General features: G+C 41.3%; 1 protein-coding gene across 2 annotated transcripts; it reads left to right on the top strand.

The window, feature by feature from the left end:
• The first annotated feature begins 445 nt into the window (after positions 1–445).
• On the top strand, positions 446–17,878 carry sec63 (SEC63 homolog, protein translocation regulator). Of its 2 annotated transcripts, none has more exons than XM_034161960.1 (20): positions 446–679; positions 3,052–3,151; positions 6,438–6,552; positions 6,646–6,758; positions 6,908–6,969; positions 7,099–7,157; positions 7,365–7,415; positions 7,521–7,629; positions 7,759–7,853; positions 8,623–8,755; positions 9,771–9,863; positions 9,998–10,143; positions 11,383–11,530; positions 11,624–11,706; positions 11,881–11,952; positions 12,058–12,213; positions 12,312–12,485; positions 13,500–13,700; positions 15,633–15,737; positions 16,146–17,878. In XM_034161960.1, exons 1-20 carry the CDS (start codon positions 556–558, stop codon positions 16,278–16,280), a joined length of 2,274 nt encoding a protein of 757 aa, XP_034017851.1. In that variant the 5' UTR covers positions 446–555; the 3' UTR covers positions 16,281–17,878. The 2 variants fall into 2 exon arrangements, with proteins under 2 accessions (XP_034017851.1, XP_034017850.1); XM_034161959.1 differs by having other exon boundaries at positions 11,624–11,748.
• The last annotated feature ends 489 nt before the right edge of the window (positions 17,879–18,367 follow it).

The following is an 18,367-nucleotide window of genomic DNA, read 5'->3' as shown; positions in this document are numbered from 1 at the left end:
CTGTTTATAATAGTTGCTTATGATGGTTACTGCATTTAAGCTTAATAAAAGCATGAATGCAATAGTTTGTAAGCGAGTGCAATAAAATAGTGTTTAAGATTTGGAGAATGTTTAAAATATGATGTGTCGGGTTAGCTGTAGCAACCCCAAAGGAAAAAGGCAGAAGCCAAAAGGAATTTTATTTTACTACACCTGTAAAAGAAATGTTTTTTAATTCTCTGTTCCTTGCAAAGTTGTACCAATAACTTGAGAAAGTGCGACTGTCGATGTCTTTCATTCGACTTATCCATTTAGAATTATTGGCATTCGTATAAAAACGTTTTTGGTACGGTGAGTATGCGTGGAAGCGACAGAAGGTGGCAGTAGAGACCAACTAAACTCTTCGAATGAGCTACCCACTAGATAGCAAAAGAAGAAGACGGAAGTTTCATTGCGCATGCGTACTCCACGTACACCGATGATCGCTGCTGGGTGCTAGCTGACGGGCTAACCCTCAGTAGCACACTTTGGGCTTAAAGGGTCGGAAAAGAGGAGAGACCCAAACGCTGCCGCGAAATGGCCGGACAACAGTTCCAGTACGACGACAGCGGCAACACCTTTTTCTATTTTCTAACGTCCTTCGTGGGCCTTATTGTGATTCCGGCCACATATTACATCTGGCCCCGGGATCAGAATGCAGGTAAGGCCCTACAGCTAGCTGAGTGCTAACTTAGCAGTCTACTAACTAGCTGGTGTGTGATTTCCACTCCTCCGTGAACACTAAGATCTTTAAGCTGTGCCATCTGCCGTACTTTAAGTTAATAAGAGATGGTAAACATTAAATCGGGTGCTGTGTCACAGTAAGTACAGCAGGTAAACATTAAGCTAACTTAGCCAAGCGAAGAGCTGACAACCTCAGAAGGTCACAACTTTAAGCAAAGTAACGTAAAATGCGTAAATCTGTGCGTTTGTTTTAATTATTGCATGGCGTTATGTTGTTCCGTTTGGTCCTGTTGAAATATGTGTATATATTTAAAAAAAAAAGCATGCTAGATTTTTACTTTTGTTAGCACAAAAGGGTACTAGCTCCTCTGCTAGTCATTTGATTTTATTTGGCAACAAGAGCAAACCAAGATTTCTGACGTCCGGATCACCTCCCAAATTCAGTAGAGTTTTCCATGCCCTAATATCTATCTGTGGTGCAAATTTGGTGAGAATCCGTGAAGTAGTTTTGACATAATCCTTCAAAACCAATATCAAGTGAAATCTTGATTCAGAATCTGGATATGCATCACCTCCAAAATTCAGTGGTGTCTTCCATGCCTATCTGTGGTGAAAATTTCATCAAAATCTGTGCAGCAGATTTGACGTAATCCTGCAAACATACAGACAAATAAATAAATAAACTTTGCTGATTTTATTATGTCCTTGACAGGCATAATAAAAGTAACGTACACAATGTGCATGAAACAAAAATTGCCTAAGACAACAGGAACAAGCAGGTTTTATAGGTCCTCAGCAGAAATATGCAAAATAATACCGAAGGCAGAATAACTATTTTACTGCTATTACCATTTATGATACTAATAATCATAGCTTGTATATAATAATAATAATAATAATAATAATACATAAAATACAGTTAAAGACGTAGAATTCTTGAACAATTTTTAGTTGAAAACATCTTTAGTATGTAATTTGACACCAGAGTGATAAACAATTTTCTTTTTTTTTTAAATTTAATTAACAGGCTGCTGTTCTTGGCCAGAAACCATACAAATTATAACACATACCAGAGTTGTTCCGGCATTCATTTGTAAACCTTACAGTTTGTTGCATGAATTTAAAGATGTCCAAAATTCACAAATATATGATACAGTTTATCTATCTATCAAGAACCATATGAAAATGGAGCTAAATGGGGCCTAAAATTATGGTACATTTCATTATATGCACTCAGTTATGACAAAACAAACATTATATCTTGGATTACTCACATAATAAAATATGCTTAATGCCACAATCTATCACAGAAGCCAGTACCAGCATTTCATCCCATTTTACTGATTATTGGTAATTGTTACTAGGTGGCAGCACATTTGATCCCATTTTGGATGTTATCACTGATCATCAGCAGGCTATCAGTGGGCGCCCTGCTTTAAGCAGAGACAGCTGTTATTTCCATTTCGCTCAATTTTGCACCATTTCATTAACATTTTTTTCCCCATTTCGTAATTAGCAGTCCCCATTTCACTCCATTTCGTCCATCTCGTGTTTTAGTATAGCCAATTTATCAAGGTTGTTTGTAACAATATCAACTTGCTGAAAACCTTGGGAGATGTATGATGATGTCTTTTGAGCCTGTACATAGTGTAAGAAGAGCAACATTCATGTTCAATAACAATTTTGACAGTAACTTTTGAAATTTATAGCTAGTCCTTATATTGTTATTCTTCTTTAGCTATTCAATGGGGTGACTTGGTCATTACATGGGGTAACTTAGTAATTGAGTGGGGCAAGTTTGGTATTATAGGATGGTGAGTGGGGTAGTGGAGAGAGATGGTTAGTGGTGCTAGATGACCACTGACCTGTAAATAATTAACAGCTGCAGCCAGCACACATGAATGCATGAGAGTGACCAGGATGTGAACTCCTGATCCTTGATTGGAGGATCGCTCTCGACAGCTACCTGCACTGTGCTGCATATGTAAATAAAAAGATACATTTGGATGGACTCTGGACCTATAGGCACTTCTTCATATCTTCACAGTAAACAACTTCTTGTGCCAACCGAATTAGCAAAAAATGTAATTTCAAGCATGTGGTAGCAGCGATAGTACCCCAACTTATATATATTGACTTGACATTGAAATGCAAAGAAGCTTTTTAAAACTTCTGATTATGCAGTTGGTCTAACATTAGTGGCCTTCTTTTTCTTTCGATACCATTCTGCGCTAAGCCATTGCAAGTTGGTGGTTGATGAGTGACTAACTGGTTTGACAGCTTCACTGTTTGAGAAATGTTTCAACAGTTTGATAAACTACACATATCTGCTTCTCTGTCTACCCCCAGAACAACTGCGGCTGAAGAGCCTGCGGAGGGTACACGGCAGATGCCTGTGGTATCGACTCAGGTTGATGAAATCACAGCAGAGCATCATCCCTACACTAAAGTGAGTCAGTGAAATTGGAACAGGATCTGTGTTTTCATTGTGAAAATAAGACGGATGAACACAACTTGTCACTCAAAAAGCGTACCATGCATCAAACTGGTATACCATGATACCCTAATACACATGTAATTCCAGTGTAGTAGTAATGTCTACAGGGGATTTTTGAGTGTATCCATTTTAAGTGGGGGCAAAAAAAAGCTACTTGCCTAAATTTAGAAAAGATCAAAATAGTCTGAAGAATGAGGATTGGGATTGTATGTTTCATCTGTGGATGTTTTGCTTGCTTTCTGCCTTGTACTTTGTTGTCAGCTGTCACCATGTCCTCTGCTTTTGTAGTATTTTTGTACTTTCAAAGCTCAGCCCCGCTCCCCACACTGTTAGCTAGCAGAGGTTTTGAAGAGGAAACGATACACTTAATTGAGCTTTTCAGCTCAGAGGAGATGTGCATTTTTTTTTATTTTTTTTTGCCTTAAAAGTGCTTTAATATATTGCTTGAATACACTTGAAGGTGCCTTATACCACTAATATGCCTCAGAAGATTACATCATACATGACTGCATTAACGTTGCAACAAATTGAATGTTTTTTTTTTTTCTAGTTTTCTACTTGTGAAATAGTGTTTTGCAAATCATCATACACGCATAGTAAATGATCTCCTGCTCATCTATAAGTGGTCAAAATCTGTGTTGTGTGGCAGTATGTAGCTCAGTGCAGCCCAGAGAGACTCCCACAGTGCCACGCTGTACGTCATTTACAGTTCAGTGTGTAAAGCTGTTTTTCATTTTTCACCACTTAGTAAAATGTGGATTTCTGTTACATTTCTAACAGTTGTGATTGTGGGGAAAAATGTTTTAGTGGGAAGAACAGGGAATGAAATGTGGAGATTTTTTAAATGACGTGGGTCATTTGTGGTTGAGCTGTTTTTGTTGGCATAGAAAGGTTTTCTAACCTTGGGTGAGGCTTTGATGAGAATTCCTGGACTCGGTCACCAGAAGTGTGCGTGCGTGGTGAAAGTGTCGTCCTTATCCCAATACTGATGTTCTTGTCTCTGGTTGCTCGGCCTTTGAAATTAAGAGATGCTTGAGACAAGCTTATGGAGTCATGACCTTCATGGACAGGGCTTTTTAGTTCTACAGGCTGTACAGCGCATTCAGAAAGTATTCACAGCACCTCACACTGTTATAATATTTATTTGTTTTAATTTTGGCCTTTTTATTTCCTTTGCTTTCTTGATTTTGAAACGCTTTATGCCTCCTGCCCCATAAATTTCATTGATTTGTAGTGTTGAGCATCTCACTGATTTTGTCCTCACCGCCATGCTTCCTTGGCACAATATTTCTTTTCTGGGTGTCTTTTTGTTCCATGTCTGCTTTTTTTAGGCTTATCTTCCTAATGCTCCCACTCTGTTCCTGCATTTCTGTAAAAACTACCTACAACCCATTTCTCAAAAGTCATGAATTGTTTATTTGCATGGTGTACCCACTTCTTGTCCCTGTTACATTGAGAGTATAACAGTGATGTTTTTTGCAGGATTTCCTCTTGTATTTTTATGCTTTGGGACAGCATCGGCTTGTGTGAGTGGTTGTTATGGCAACAGATGCTGCAACGCAGGCCGTGGGGCTTTGCCATTGTCATAGAAACAAGTCCAAATCCAGTATCTCCCTATCAATATCAAATAACAGAAATGTTAGACAAGTTGCTTGTAATCAGTGCTGAGAGCTACATTGTTTTCTTTCTATAGTGCATCTGGAAAGTATTCACGGCGCTTCACTTTTTCCACATTTTTGTTATGTTACAGCTTTATTCCAAAATGGATACATACAATACCCCATAATAATAATGTAGAAACAGTTTTTGATATTTTTGCAAATTTATTTAAAAACAATAAAACTAAGAAATCACATGTATTCACAGCCTTTGCCATGAAGCTCAAAATTGAGGTCAGGTCCATCCTGTTTCCACTGATCATCCTTGAGATGTTTCTACAACTTAAATGGAGTCCACCTGGGGTAAATTCAATTAATTGGACATGATTTGGAAAAGCACACACCTGTTTACATATAAGGTCCCACAGTTGGCAGTGCATGTCAGAGCACAAACCAAGCATGAAGTCAAAGGAATTGTCTGTAGACCTCTGAGACAAGATTGTCTTGAGGCACAAATCTGGGGAAGGATACAGAAACATTTCTGCTGCGTTGAAGTCCCAATGAGCACAGTGACCATCATCCATAAATGGAAGAAGTTGAGATCCATCAGGACTCTTCCTAAAAAGCTGGACGCCTGTTAAAACTGAGCAATTAGGGGAGAAGGGCTTTAGGCAGGGATGTGGCCAATAACCTGATGGTCACTCCAGCATTCCTCTGTGGAGAGAGGAGAACCTTCCAGAAGGACAGCCATCTCTACAGCAATCCACCAATCAGACTGTATGGTAGAGTGGGCAGACAGAAGCTACTCCTTAGTAAAAAGCACATGGCAGTCCACCTGGAGTTTGCCAAAAGGCCCCTGAAGAACTCTCAAACCATGAGAAACAAAATTCTGTGGTCTGATGAGACAAAGATTGAACTCTTTGGCGTGAATTCCAGGCATCACGTTTGGAGGAAACCAGGCACCATCCCTACAGTGAAGCATGGTGGTGGTAGCATCATGCTGTGGGGATGTTTTTCAGCAGCAGGAACTGTGAGACTAGTCAGGATTGAGGGAAAGGTGGAAGCAGCAATGTACAGAGACATCTTTCAGCAGGACAATTTGACCCTAAGCAAAGGAGTGGCTTCAGGACAACTGTATGAATGTCCTTGAGTAGCCCAGCCAGAGCCTAAACCTGAATCCCATTGAACATCTCTGGAATGATCTGAAAATGGCTGTTCACCAAGTCTCCCCATCAAACCTGGTGGAGCTTGAGAGGTGCTGCAATGAGGAAACGGCAAAACTACCAGAAGATAGGTGCACCAAGATTGTGGCATCATATTCAAGAAGACTTGAGGCTGTAATTGCTGCCAAAGGAAAGGTACATCAACAAAGTACTGAGCAGAGGGTAGGAATACATGTGATTTACATTAGGTTTTTTTTTTATTATTTTTAATAAATTTGCCCAAAAAAAACTGTTTTCATGTTGTCATTATGGGGTGTTGTAAGAAAATAATAATTTCTTCCATTTTGGAATAAAGCTGAAACATAAGAAAATGTGGAAAAAGTGAAAGCTGTGAATATTTTATGGATGCAATGTATCTAACGTGAGACACAGAACAGACCTTTATGTGTAACCCCCCATTTGTGTTGACTTTTGCAGAAAAGCTGCCTTGTTATTTGGGTGGGTTGTGTTTCTGCTGCTAGCCTACAAAGTGTCAAAGCTGGACAGAGAGTACCAGGAGTACAATCCTTATGAAGTCCTCAGCTTGGACCCGGTAAACACATAAAACATGCAGTTGTCTCAACCATCTGTATGTTATGTCTGATGTGCTGAGCAGTCTGTAATTATGCTATATTTCTGTTTTCAGGGTGCATCTCTGTCTGAAATAAAGAAGCAATACCGTTTACTGTCACTCAAATTCCACCCTGACAAAGGTGGTGATGAGGCTACTTTTATGAGAATTGCCAAAGCTTATGCCGCGTAAGTGTCACTTACGTTTTTTGGTCATCACGTTGACAGTGATGAAGTTTAAAAATTCATTGTTGATGTCACATTTTACAACTCTGTGGTTGCATTTGTAGTTACTTTTTTTTTTTTTTTTTTTTCAACCACTCCTTTTTTTTTGACAGTCTGACGAATGAGCAATCACGGCAGAACTGGGAGATGTATGGCAACCCAGATGGTCCAGGGGGTAATTTAAACCTACAAGATTTGTTCCTGCAGTTGGCATATGTTATTATATATTATTGGCACAGCTTAGTCCCTCGGGTATTGTATTGTTTTTTTAATCCTTTTTCTTCTTACTTATTTCCCTTTCTAGCAACCAGTTTTGGTATTGCCCTGCCTGCCTGGATCGTGGACCAGAAGAACTCTATGCTGGTATAATTCATTAATTGGTATAACTTGAGTTGTGGGGGGTGGTATATATGTATTTATTTATTTTTAGGCCTCTGCCCTCTTGAATACGCAGTCCGAAAACCTGTATTGAATTCGTTAGCGATATGTCAGTTGGTCATTGCCTGTAATTAATATTACTTCTGATCTGTTGTTGGCTACACACAAAAGTCAGATGCGGTTTCTCTCTAGGTCCTGTTGGTATATGGACTAGCCTTCATGGTCATCCTTCCTGTTGTCGTGGTAAGTCCTCATTATGATTCATAATGAGGTTTTTAAATGCCACACGTTTTACTCTGGTATGTATCTACTTTCTGTTGCCATGTTTATAATCCATCTGGGTTTCAGGGCACGTGGTGGTATCGCTCCATCCGCTACAGTGGAGATCAGATCCTCATCAACACAACACAGCTCTTCATGCATTTTATGTACAAGACGCCAAACATGAACATGAAGCGTGAGTCTCCCTCATCACACTACAGCGTCACCCGTAAAGATAAACTGCAACACACTAAGAAAATAGTATTGGTAAAAATGGCTATGGACTGTCATATTTATTTGTTTACTTGCTCATTTTGCCCTCTAGGGCTGGTCATGGTGTTGACAGCAGCTTTTGAGTTTGATCCTCGCAGCAATAAAGAAGCCACCATACGACCCACAGACAACATTGAAGTGCCACAGGTAGGTTTCGTACCTTACATCAGTTTGAGATGAAAATGTGTTCAACTTTCAGAGATGTCAGCAAGAAATTTGCATCTGATTGAGGACAAGAGAGGCTGTGCCTTATTGAAGTGGTAGCTCATTTTTTGGACTGCTAAACCTGATTTGCACATCAAATTTAACCTTTTACATGGTTTAATCTTTATACATGTCTGGGCCAACTAGAAAATCGGTGAGGACAATGCATACTTACGAAACTGCTAACGGTGTGTGTAATTGTGGCGTGTCTGAGAAGATGGAATTTCTCCCAATAACTACTATTACTGCATTTTACAAAACGGCAAACATGAAGTAATGATGGTAAGACAAAACCCTGTGGAAGCATCAAGGCTTCGCTTGGTTGAGAAACTGAATGAATTGTTGAGGCTTCAAAAGTTAGCGAGCCTCTCGGCCAATTACTTCACCAAAAGGTTCATTACTTGAAGCACCATTTAACAGCTCACTAGTAACTACTGACATTTAACAGCCAAATACTGTATTGTAAGCTTACTAGGATATTACAAGCTCAAGGCCAAATAGCATGCAGAGCAGTAAGGTTTTCTTCTGTTGTTGTCTTTTAGATTAATATTAAGTTAAAATTAATTATTTTAATTTGTTTAATTCCTTTATTTACCTGCCATTGTAGGACAACTCCATTTTTCTATAGCACAAGTAAAAATGTTCCATTTGGCCTGTTCGAGTGGGCCCAAGTGCTTCATGCTGATGGCTGTCTCTCCTACCTTTCTTGCAGTTGATTCGTGAATTGGGAAATATAAATGTCAAGAAGAAGGAACCTCCTTTCTGTTACCCTTACAGTTTGAAAGCCAGGGTTCTCGTGCTTTCTCACTTGGCACGCATGGACGTCTCCGAAGAACTGGAGGAAGGTAGGGCTTGAAATTTTTAAACCTACTTGATGATCTTTGGTGAAAGGTGGAAATCAGATTTTCCTGATCTTTTGCTTACTGTTGATAAACTGTTGGATTTTGTTTGTGCATGCAATACACAGTGAGTTGGCTAGTTTAGCTTTCATTCTGTTTACTCCAAAGCAACAGTCATGGCCATGACCTCTTCCAAAAATGGTAAAATGACCTCATGAAATGTTGTGAATGGAGCTATGAAGTTTAAAATAAATAAATTGCACAATCCTTGCTTTAGTGAGGTAGCAGCTGCAGTCATTAAAGTGTTGTGTGGTAATTTCAGCCAACCCAAAAACTCACTGACACGAAATTATGCAAGTTGAAGATAAATTTTTGTCTTGTTACGGTCAGATGCATTGGATTCAGAATATGAAATCACTCTTTGTTTACACATTGATGGTAGAAATGGGGCACATAAATGAAAATTAGACAGGTGACGTTCATGCCAAGGTTTGTTAATTAGCGACTCATGAACATGTGGGCCAGCATGAAATCACATCTTTCCTGGGATCATTGCAGGTGTTTGATTCCCATTTTTCTTATCACTCTTGTACTCTCGTCATATCAAGCCAGCATAACTGTTTAGTTACAGTGATGTGGTGTGTTCAGGGCAGCCTTCATTTACTAGAGACTAAAACACACTTTAGTCACTGTAAAACAGCTCCATCTGATCCCAGTAATGTTCAGACCATTTTTTTAATTCAGATTTCTGTTTGATCTATTGAAATAGTGGCACCTCCCTAGGGAGGTGTTCCTGGCACATCCAGCTGGGAGGAGAGCCAGGACTAGGTGGAGAGATTATATCTCCACACTGCCCTGGGAAACACCTTGGGATCCCCCAGTCACAGGTGCTAAATGTGGCCCGGCAGAGGGAGGTTTGGGGTCTCCTGATGGAGCTGTTGCCCCTGCGACCTGATCCTGGATTAGCAGTTGAAGATGTGTGAGTGAGGAAGCATGGGTCAGGTATCCTTTTGTGTTTCAGACCAGAGGTTTGTGGTGAAGAAGACTCCAGCTCTGCTCCAGGAGATGATTAATGTGGGCTGTCAGCTAACCATGATGGCAAACAGCAGAGGAGGTACACACATACACACTTAAAATTTGCAAAGCGCAAAAGTTGTGATTTTACTTTTTATTTTGGTGTTTTTAGGAACAAAATGTTATTCCAGGTTTTTGAAAGCAAATATCTGTGTGTGTGTGCCTGCCTTCCAGGTTTCCACGCACCTCGCCTAGTGACCATAGAGAATTGTATGAAGCTGACCCAGATGATAGTTCAGGGCCTGCAGGAGTCAAAGTCTCCGCTGCTGCAGCTACCCCACTTTGAGGAGGAGCACCTCCGCTACTGCATATCCAAGAAGGTACCCACTAATTAGATCTGTGTGACAAGGGGAGGTTGTAAAAGCCCCCTACTTTGCTCTAAACAGAATCCATACAAGTGGACTCTATATGCCGTTCATCCCCCACACCTCTATTTAACAGTGCTATGTTGATAACCTGAACATATGCCGAGAGATTCCGCACATGCAGGTCAACTACATCTGTAAAATCTACATCCGCTTTCTTATTATTGTTACATTATTACTGTAGAGACGCCACTGAATTGAACCCTCTTAATTTCACACATAGCTTTTCATGAACACATGCAACCTCTGTGCTGCTCAGTCATCTTCTGTCAGCTGATTGTGCTGTTCTACAAATGTTGACAAAACATGGAGCAGCAGTCATCTGGTGGATAAACTATGAAATGACAACACCATAGCTGACCTTCCATCTTCATCTGCCATTTGAAACAGCAGTACTGCAAGTAGCTCATATCGGCCCATTATACTGGCTTGCTGATTTATAGATCAAGCTCTAATAAATGGATTAAAGCACCGCTATAGCAAATGCATCTCAGCTGCTACTTTATTAATGACCATTACGCGGAGATATTTCACATAGTACAAATGATATTTTGTGCAGAAATGCTGCAAATATGCAGTTTAAAAAAATAGCATGTCAGCAATAAGTAGAAAAAAAGATATCCTACCTAAATACATCTGCTGTGCAAGTGCATGCAATTTCAGGTCTGTCTGTTGAGTCGAGGGTGGAGTTGAGCTTCATACACAAATATGCATGAGCAGAGTGGCCACAGCAGACAGGAGGAAGACGCTTGTACTCCGGCAACATTCACACTAATCTCTTTTCACAGGATTGTGCAGTGTTCCTGTTTGTGCATTAGAATGTAACCACTATGAAACAATCACCTGTTTTCTCTCTGATTCACTGGTTCATTTTCAGTAAAAATGCTCTAATTTATTAACTCTCCCACTTGCTCTCTGAGCTCCCTCTATGAATGAGTTTTTCCCCACTTTTTGTGTAAAGAGAAGTGGAGTGGATTCAGGGCAGACTCTGAAGCCACTCCCAGGCGCACCTTGTGTGCCAGTGAGTCATTTACAAGAATCGTAATTGTCTGATTACTGTACTGGAGGTCTCACAGACTGGGTGATGAGTCTGAACGCAGGGTGCGCTGCTTTCAGTGTTTTCCAGATAGTTTGTTGGTGCAGGCTGATGACAATGAGGCGTTATGATCAAAATCCATGTTTCCCCTCCTCTAGTATAAAGTTCGGACACTCCAGGACCTTGTGAGTCTCAAGGACTCAGACAGGCGGAATATGCTGCGTTTCTTGGGAGAGGAAAAGTATGATGAGGTTCTGGCCGTTTTGGGCAGCTTTCCTCACCTCACCATGGACACCAAACTACAGGGTCAGTCCAGTCACACACAAATACACAGCACCATGTGGTGTGAAATGCACAAAAATGCTGATGCCTATATTTTTGCTCCCTGTGTCTCTGCAGTCCTTGATGATGAAGACAGCCATAACATCACAGCAGGCTCCATCGTCACGGTGACAGTCACCTTAACCAGAAAATGGATGGCGGTAAGAAGTGATCGGCTTATTAGAACGACGACTTCACAGCAAGTAAATTGATTTTGTTCTCGTCTGAACCATGCAATTCCACTAATGACCACTAGAGTATGCTGTTTGCTGACTGCTGGAAAGCATTATTTTAAATATGTGTGTGTGTGTGTGTGTGTGTGTGTGTGTGTGTAGGAGATGTTTGAAAAAGAGCAGGAGTCGACGTCACCGTGTCCAGGGGAGGAGACAGCCAGCCCAGAGGAAGGAGTATGACACACACACACATTTCTAAAAACGCATTGACTGTCTAGATCTGGTTTGTGCACACGAGCTTGAATTGTTACCCTAACTTTGATTTTTCTGTGCGTAAAGCAAGGAGACACGAGCAAAGCCAAAACAAAGGTGTGGCAGAACAAAAATAAAGGAGCTAAAAAGACAGCCAAGTCCAAGAAGAAAAAATTAACTAAAAAGAAGGTGAATCCTGCGCCTGTCAAGACAAAACAGGCCAATGGCAATGTGGCTGGAAATGTGAGTGATTTAAAGTGTGCGTAATTCCTCTGAAAACATTAATATTTCATTTGTCACATATTTTAAAAATTTTAACCTGGACGTCGATGCTGTCACAGGAAGTTGTAGCAGCAACATCATCAGTAGTAAAAGAAGAAGAGGACGAAGCCTCAGATAAAGGCAGCGAGTCAGACGAGTGCGAGGCCGCCAAGGACTCGCCCAGCGAGAGAGATGAAGACAGCGACAAACAAAGTGACACAGAGGTGGACGAGATGGGCGGCGACGATGAAGAGGTCAGGAATCTCCAAAAGTGTCAATCTGGTGAAGATACTGTGTTGCTTTGTGATAATAATAATAGTCTACAACTGAGCTGCATAATTCCATCCACAAATTGCAAGTTTGGATAAGTCTTGCCGTCAAAGCCCCAATCCACAGTTCAGCCTCTTTTGTCCTTAAACCGAAAGAGAGGAGGTGAGAGCAATGTGTACAGGGTGGTATGTGTAAAGGCCCCCTGACACTTGCACGACTTTGCCGTGCACGAGAGTAAACTAGGCTCAAACCTGTCGTAAACCGTTGTAAACGGTGCACAAAGAGAATTTTAAAATGTTCAAAATCTCATCACGCATTATTACGTGAACTTCACATGAACATTATGCAAACAAACACCGTGTGATTGCGTCAGCACACCGCATCAGAGCAGCTTGTCTGAATGATTATTACGAGATGTTAAATCTATCATAAACATACTTTTACAGCTACACACAAGAAGGGGGGTGAACATGCAAGTGTTTTACTAAGCCATTACAATATAAACATGACATAATTATCTTTTTAGAGGGTTCCAAATGCTTTCTGCGCCTCATTAAGCACTCACACGAGAGAGAGAAAAGCTGCAGCTACAGCTGGAACAGCCCTCTGTGATTCTGGAAGCAATTAGAGGTGTTTTCAACAGCCAACTCGCAGAGAAAATGATTAATCCGCCACAAAATTATTTTATAGACACAGCGTCCAGCGCACAATGTGTGACATCCAGGTGGGAACACAGCGGGTGGGATCTTGATGACGATGTGCATGGATTAAAGTTGTGTGTTTGGGCACCTTAACACAACCTTAAGTACAATTTTTGTCAGCAGAGCCTGAGTGTCCATTTTATTTCATGTGTTCTTTATTTAGTATGTTTTAAGATTTTTCCCACATTCAGTTCGAATATCTGGGTATTCTTTATAATTAAAAACATTCATTACTCTTTGAAACGGTCTTGAAATTATACCTGTCCTACTCCTGCTCTGTCCTCACCTCTGTAAAAGGAGTGGGAGGCGCTGCAGCAGAGCATCCAGCGGCGGGAACGGGCCCTGCTAGAGACAAAGTCCAAAGTGACCCACCCCGTCTACAGCCTCTACTTCCCAGAGGAGAAGCAGGAGTGGTGGTGGCTCTACATCGCAGACCGCCGAGATCAGACCCTCGTGTCCATGCCCTACCATGTGTGCACGCTAAAAGACACAGAAGAGGTGAGATTGTGTTGCTCTGAGACTCCTTATGGGATATATCAAAATTAGATTCATGACTTTTCCCCCTTTCATGTTCTCTCTTCTATGTGCGCTTGCATCCCTCTTTTCAATTAAACACACAAATTGGAGGTTTTAATTAACACAATCGGACGTGTTGCCGACTAGACACACTGATACGTTGGCAGGATTGGACTCCGCGTTAATGCCCAACAGGAAAATCAATCCATGTCATGATTGATCACCAATATGGCAGATCTCAGTGTAGCAGAATCTAATATATTTGCATGAAGATGTGTGTTTTTACCCCACTGCAAGTAACGTGGTTTGCCGGGGGAAAAAACTAAAAATCTGTGTAGGATTACAGGAATAATAGCAAGAGGTGACGCGTCTCCGAATCATAACATCTAATCAGTCTGTCGCTTTAATGGTTCCTTCTGTTGTCTATGCATGTGTGACAGTTGGGAGTTTTTTTTTATGGTTAAAAATGACATTTTTCTTTGACAGAGCAGGCTAGCTAATTACCACTGCGTTCACATGTTGAATAATAATTAGCTTAATTGTTTTGCTAATTAGCTGTTTGCTGTATGTAATTACACACCACATTAATCACTGCCTGAGACAAGAGTTCTTATCTTTGCAGTCAGTTGCCTGTCGGGGGGGCGGGGTAATTTCTCATTGCCCACGACACCACGCCTCTCAGCAGCCTGGTAATTTTGTCATTAATGAATTTTTTTTTTTTTTTTTTTATCTTTTCGTGTCCGCCGCCTTTTTGTCGTGATAGTTGGAGTAGCTGAATAAGAGTGGTGTAATGGATCGTAGTTGATCTGTGGTCCGTTTGGCCCGCCTGCATGGTTCCGCTGCCACATATGTCAACCACTTAAGTGCATGATTTTGTGTCATGGTGATGTGTTTATAAAGTGATAGCTTCCTTTGCATTTCCCTTGTTTTCACTTGGGGTTGCCACAGCACATCTGAGGTGGATCTGCATCTTGATTTGGCACAAGTTTTACGATGGACACACCTCTATATAACTGCTTTAATTTCAATGCAGTTGCTGTAAAAGCACAGTCTGATTGGAGGTTAAAGAAGCTGCGCGTGCACATCGTGCACTTGCCTGTTAAAAACAGCCTTATGTTCCTCTTGCAGTGCACTCAACATACTTCTGGATCCTAAAATACAGAATCTCAAAATTTAAGAGTTGAGGACGAAGTGTGTGTTGTCTCTTTGCTGTGCAGCCATGATCCCACAGATCACAGCGTTGCACTCAAAGCGCATGCACAGCCAAACTTGTGGATAGTCCAGAACTGTAGGAAATCATGTGTTCCCAACTTTTTCCAAACATCTGCTCTGCAGGACCACTGACCTAAATGAATTTGGGTAGGGCTAATGTATTTATTTAGAAAGAGTTATAAAGTTATCACCAAATAATGTAGACATCCTCATCATTTTGAAAAAGGGTTAAAAGCTTAAACCAGTTTTGGTCCTCTTCTTTTTTTAAATCCCCCTGTATGAAATACAGGCTGGGATAGCGATCGGCATGTTTGTCTGTCAGTTTTTGCTTGTTAGCGCGATATCTCAAGAACCAGTTGACCAGTTTTATTCATATTTAGCATAAGTGTGTACTTGGGTGATCCCCGACACTTTGTATTACTGAATTGTGGGGACTGGGGGGATATGTCACCTCCTGATGACTTTTGTCTTTTAACCCCTCAGCCGAAAAAGATCCGATCTGTGGCTTAAAAACGCATACCCGATCAGAAGCATGGTTTTTTTGTCCCCCCGAACCCCCCCCCCCCCCCCCCCCCCCGCTTGCGAATAACGTAAACCAGATCAACACTATCAGTGAATCCGTCCTTCAGACACTCAGCTGTGGAAGCGGTGAGCGCTCCTGTCTTCAGCTTAAACTGGGCATGTATGTGATTTTTCCTTCAGGTGGAGTTGAAGTTTCCAGCCCCCTCAAAAACAGGCAACTACCAATATTCTGTCATCCTCCGGTCCGATTCCTACCTGGGACTGGATCAGATCAAACCACTGAAGGTGAGGGGGGGGGGGGCTCTGTGTAGCCTGTGTGTTTTCAGGGTTCACTGCAGCATTTACTTCTCTAATAATTGTTTTTCACAACATATAGCCTGATAATTCTGTTGACATTGGTGAGATCGGCAGCGAATATCCTGCTAACTTAGATTAGTGTGGTTTTCCGATTGAAAACCTCTGCAGTACTGCTGTTTTGAACTAATGGATTAAAAAAAACTTCACATTCTTGGTAGTTCATGGGTAATATGGATCATATTCAACAAGATGCAGTGATGATTGAAAACATGATTTTGCAAACTGGTGCATATTTTCGTAATGTTGACGGTGTTGTGGGGAACGCAGTCTTCCACTGACCACAGCAGTTTGTGTTCTTTCGGCACTAAAGACGGTCTTTGCTTCGCTGTTTCATAGCTGGAGGTTCATGAAGCGAAGGCCATCATGGACAACCACCCACAGTGGGACATCCCCGACACGGAGGAGGAGGACGAGGAGCAGGAGGACAGCGACGGCATCGAGGAGAGCGAGGATGATGACGAGGACGACTGAATGCGTGCACTCGCGCGATCGGATCCACACGGATGCCACTGACCCACAATGGCACTCGAGCGGTGAACGAGGAGCAACAAAGGCGTGCCTGCCACACACAATCACAGCGGATGATTTCGATACACAAAGGCCCCCCTCCCCCACTTTATAATCTGGACTGTAACCCCGCCCCTTTGTTTCCTTTTTCTACAGACTAATTCAGTCACTTCCTGTTGCTGACAGAAGAGGATTCTGTGAATGCATACCCAGGCCAGTGTGTCTGACTCATGAGACAGTGTGTCTGCACTCCAAGATACGCGTGTGTTGTATGTTTATAACCTCGTGTGTGTGTGAGTGACACACTGTGGACTGGAGGACCTATTATAATACTGGCTTTTTTGTTTGTTTTAAAGGGCAGAAGGGTGTAATAAGAACAATTTCCATTCTCCAAATCACAACACACGTGCTCCTGGTTGAACTGTCATGAAATTATTCTTGCACATAACGGTAAAGTCACTCTGCACCAATGTTTTTTTCAGACCAATGATGCTTTCTGTTGTACACTTTTCTGTAGAGGTGTCAAATATTGGACACTTCTGCCTGTGGGGCACAGCTGAGGTTGGTCACCCCCCCCCCCCCCCCCAAAAAAAAACTAACATCAGCTGGACTGTTGAACTTGTAGGAGATGCCAGAGAGTGCCATCTTCCATTTTCTGAAGCCTGATCCACATTTTGAAGAAAAAAATGAATAAAGGCTGGAATGGAGGTGGATGTTAAAAATCATTGATCCTCTACATGTGCTGGGGACAAGGGCAGATCTAGGCAGTGATTACGTATGGTTGTATTTAGAATATTGTCCATATTCAACGTGAGAAGTATACATACATTTATTTCTTACCTTTTTTACAATTGTGGCACATTCCAATAGAAGCCGATTGTCCAAAATGGCATTAAAAATACAACATACACTTTCTTGGGAGAGAAACACTTTATTCTTTGGGGGTAAACATAAAACCTGTGTTTTTTCTTTCAGTCGATCTCTTAGCAAGCCGGAGCTCCTCAATCTGTGTGCGACTGAATCACTGCTCACGCTGCAACAAAGCCCATTTTCAAAAAAAAAAAAAAAATTACTTTGAGGATGTAAATGGGTCTTTGGCTGCTGAGTCAAGCTCAACAATCTCCGAAATCAACCAACTGAGACCTTACAAATCTTGGAAAAAAAAAAAAATCTTGATTACACTTTTTTTTTTCTTTTTTTGGCATACAAAATGTCTGGCTATAACTTTGGATAGCTTAGGTTCATTCTGTTACTCGTACAAACTTACATTACCCACTTGTCATTGTGTTCACCTTTGAGTATTTATTGCTCTACAATAGAATGTAGCATCTGTGATTTAAGCAGTGGGTGTGAGTCCATGTGTGTGTTGTTTTTGGGGGTGGGTGGTGGAACTGCATATAACGCTATGGCTCCCAAGACTGACCTCGTCCAGGCGCAACTGGCTGCCCGGCCACTTCAGTATGGACAGACTACCCAGTGACTGCCACTTTTGTTTACAAAGGAACTGTCATAAATTGAAAAAAAATATATATTGTTTGTATTTAAGTCATTTCAAATAAAAACTTTTAAATAAGCTTTTTTCAGCTTTCCCTTGTCTGCAGAAAGGCCTTTTTAATTTGTTAGACAGGACTAATTAATAGTGTACTAGATATGTACTATCTAGTATTCTGTTAATTACACTCCTATGCCTAAGCTTAGTTTCTTATGGTCTTTAATCAGAACTTAAATTGGAGTGTATTTGTACAATCTTAAAGAGCTTGAGATGATTGTTCATGCGTTCGTCTCATCACTTTTGGATTATTGTAACAGTCTTTTCACCTGTCTGAATAAGAAGAATATGGCCCGCCTGCAGGTTGTGCAAAATTCTGCTGTGCACCTGCTTACCTGCACCCGCAGGAGGGACCATATTACTCCTATTCTTAATACTTTGCATTGGCTGCCTGTCTCCTACAGGATTCATTACAAAATCCTGGTATTGACTTTTAGAGCTCTGCATGGACAGGCACCGGAGTAAATCAGGGACCTGATCCAGGCTTATGCTTCCTCCAGGA

Source organism: Thalassophryne amazonica, chromosome 21 (assembly GCF_902500255.1).
Source record: "Thalassophryne amazonica chromosome 21, fThaAma1.1, whole genome shotgun sequence".
In the NCBI taxonomy this organism is placed as follows: Eukaryota; Metazoa; Chordata; class Actinopteri; order Batrachoidiformes; family Batrachoididae; genus Thalassophryne; species Thalassophryne amazonica.
Note: the sequence above shows the minus strand (reverse complement) of the source record. Positions and strands in the feature narration are given on the sequence as shown.

Bases quoted from the DNA above. Each gene is read 5' to 3' on its own strand.
- sec63 (XM_034161959.1), top strand. From the start codon at position 556: ATGGCCGGACAACAGTTCCAGTACGACGACAGCGGCAACACCTTTTTC. The intron at 7,158-7,364 runs GTATAATTCATT...GTTTCTCTCTAG, and splicing joins ACCAGAAGAACTCTATGCTG to GTCCTGTTGGTATATGGACT. The intron at 9,864-9,997 runs GTACACACATAC...CCTGCCTTCCAG, and splicing joins GATGGCAAACAGCAGAGGAG to GTTTCCACGCACCTCGCCTA.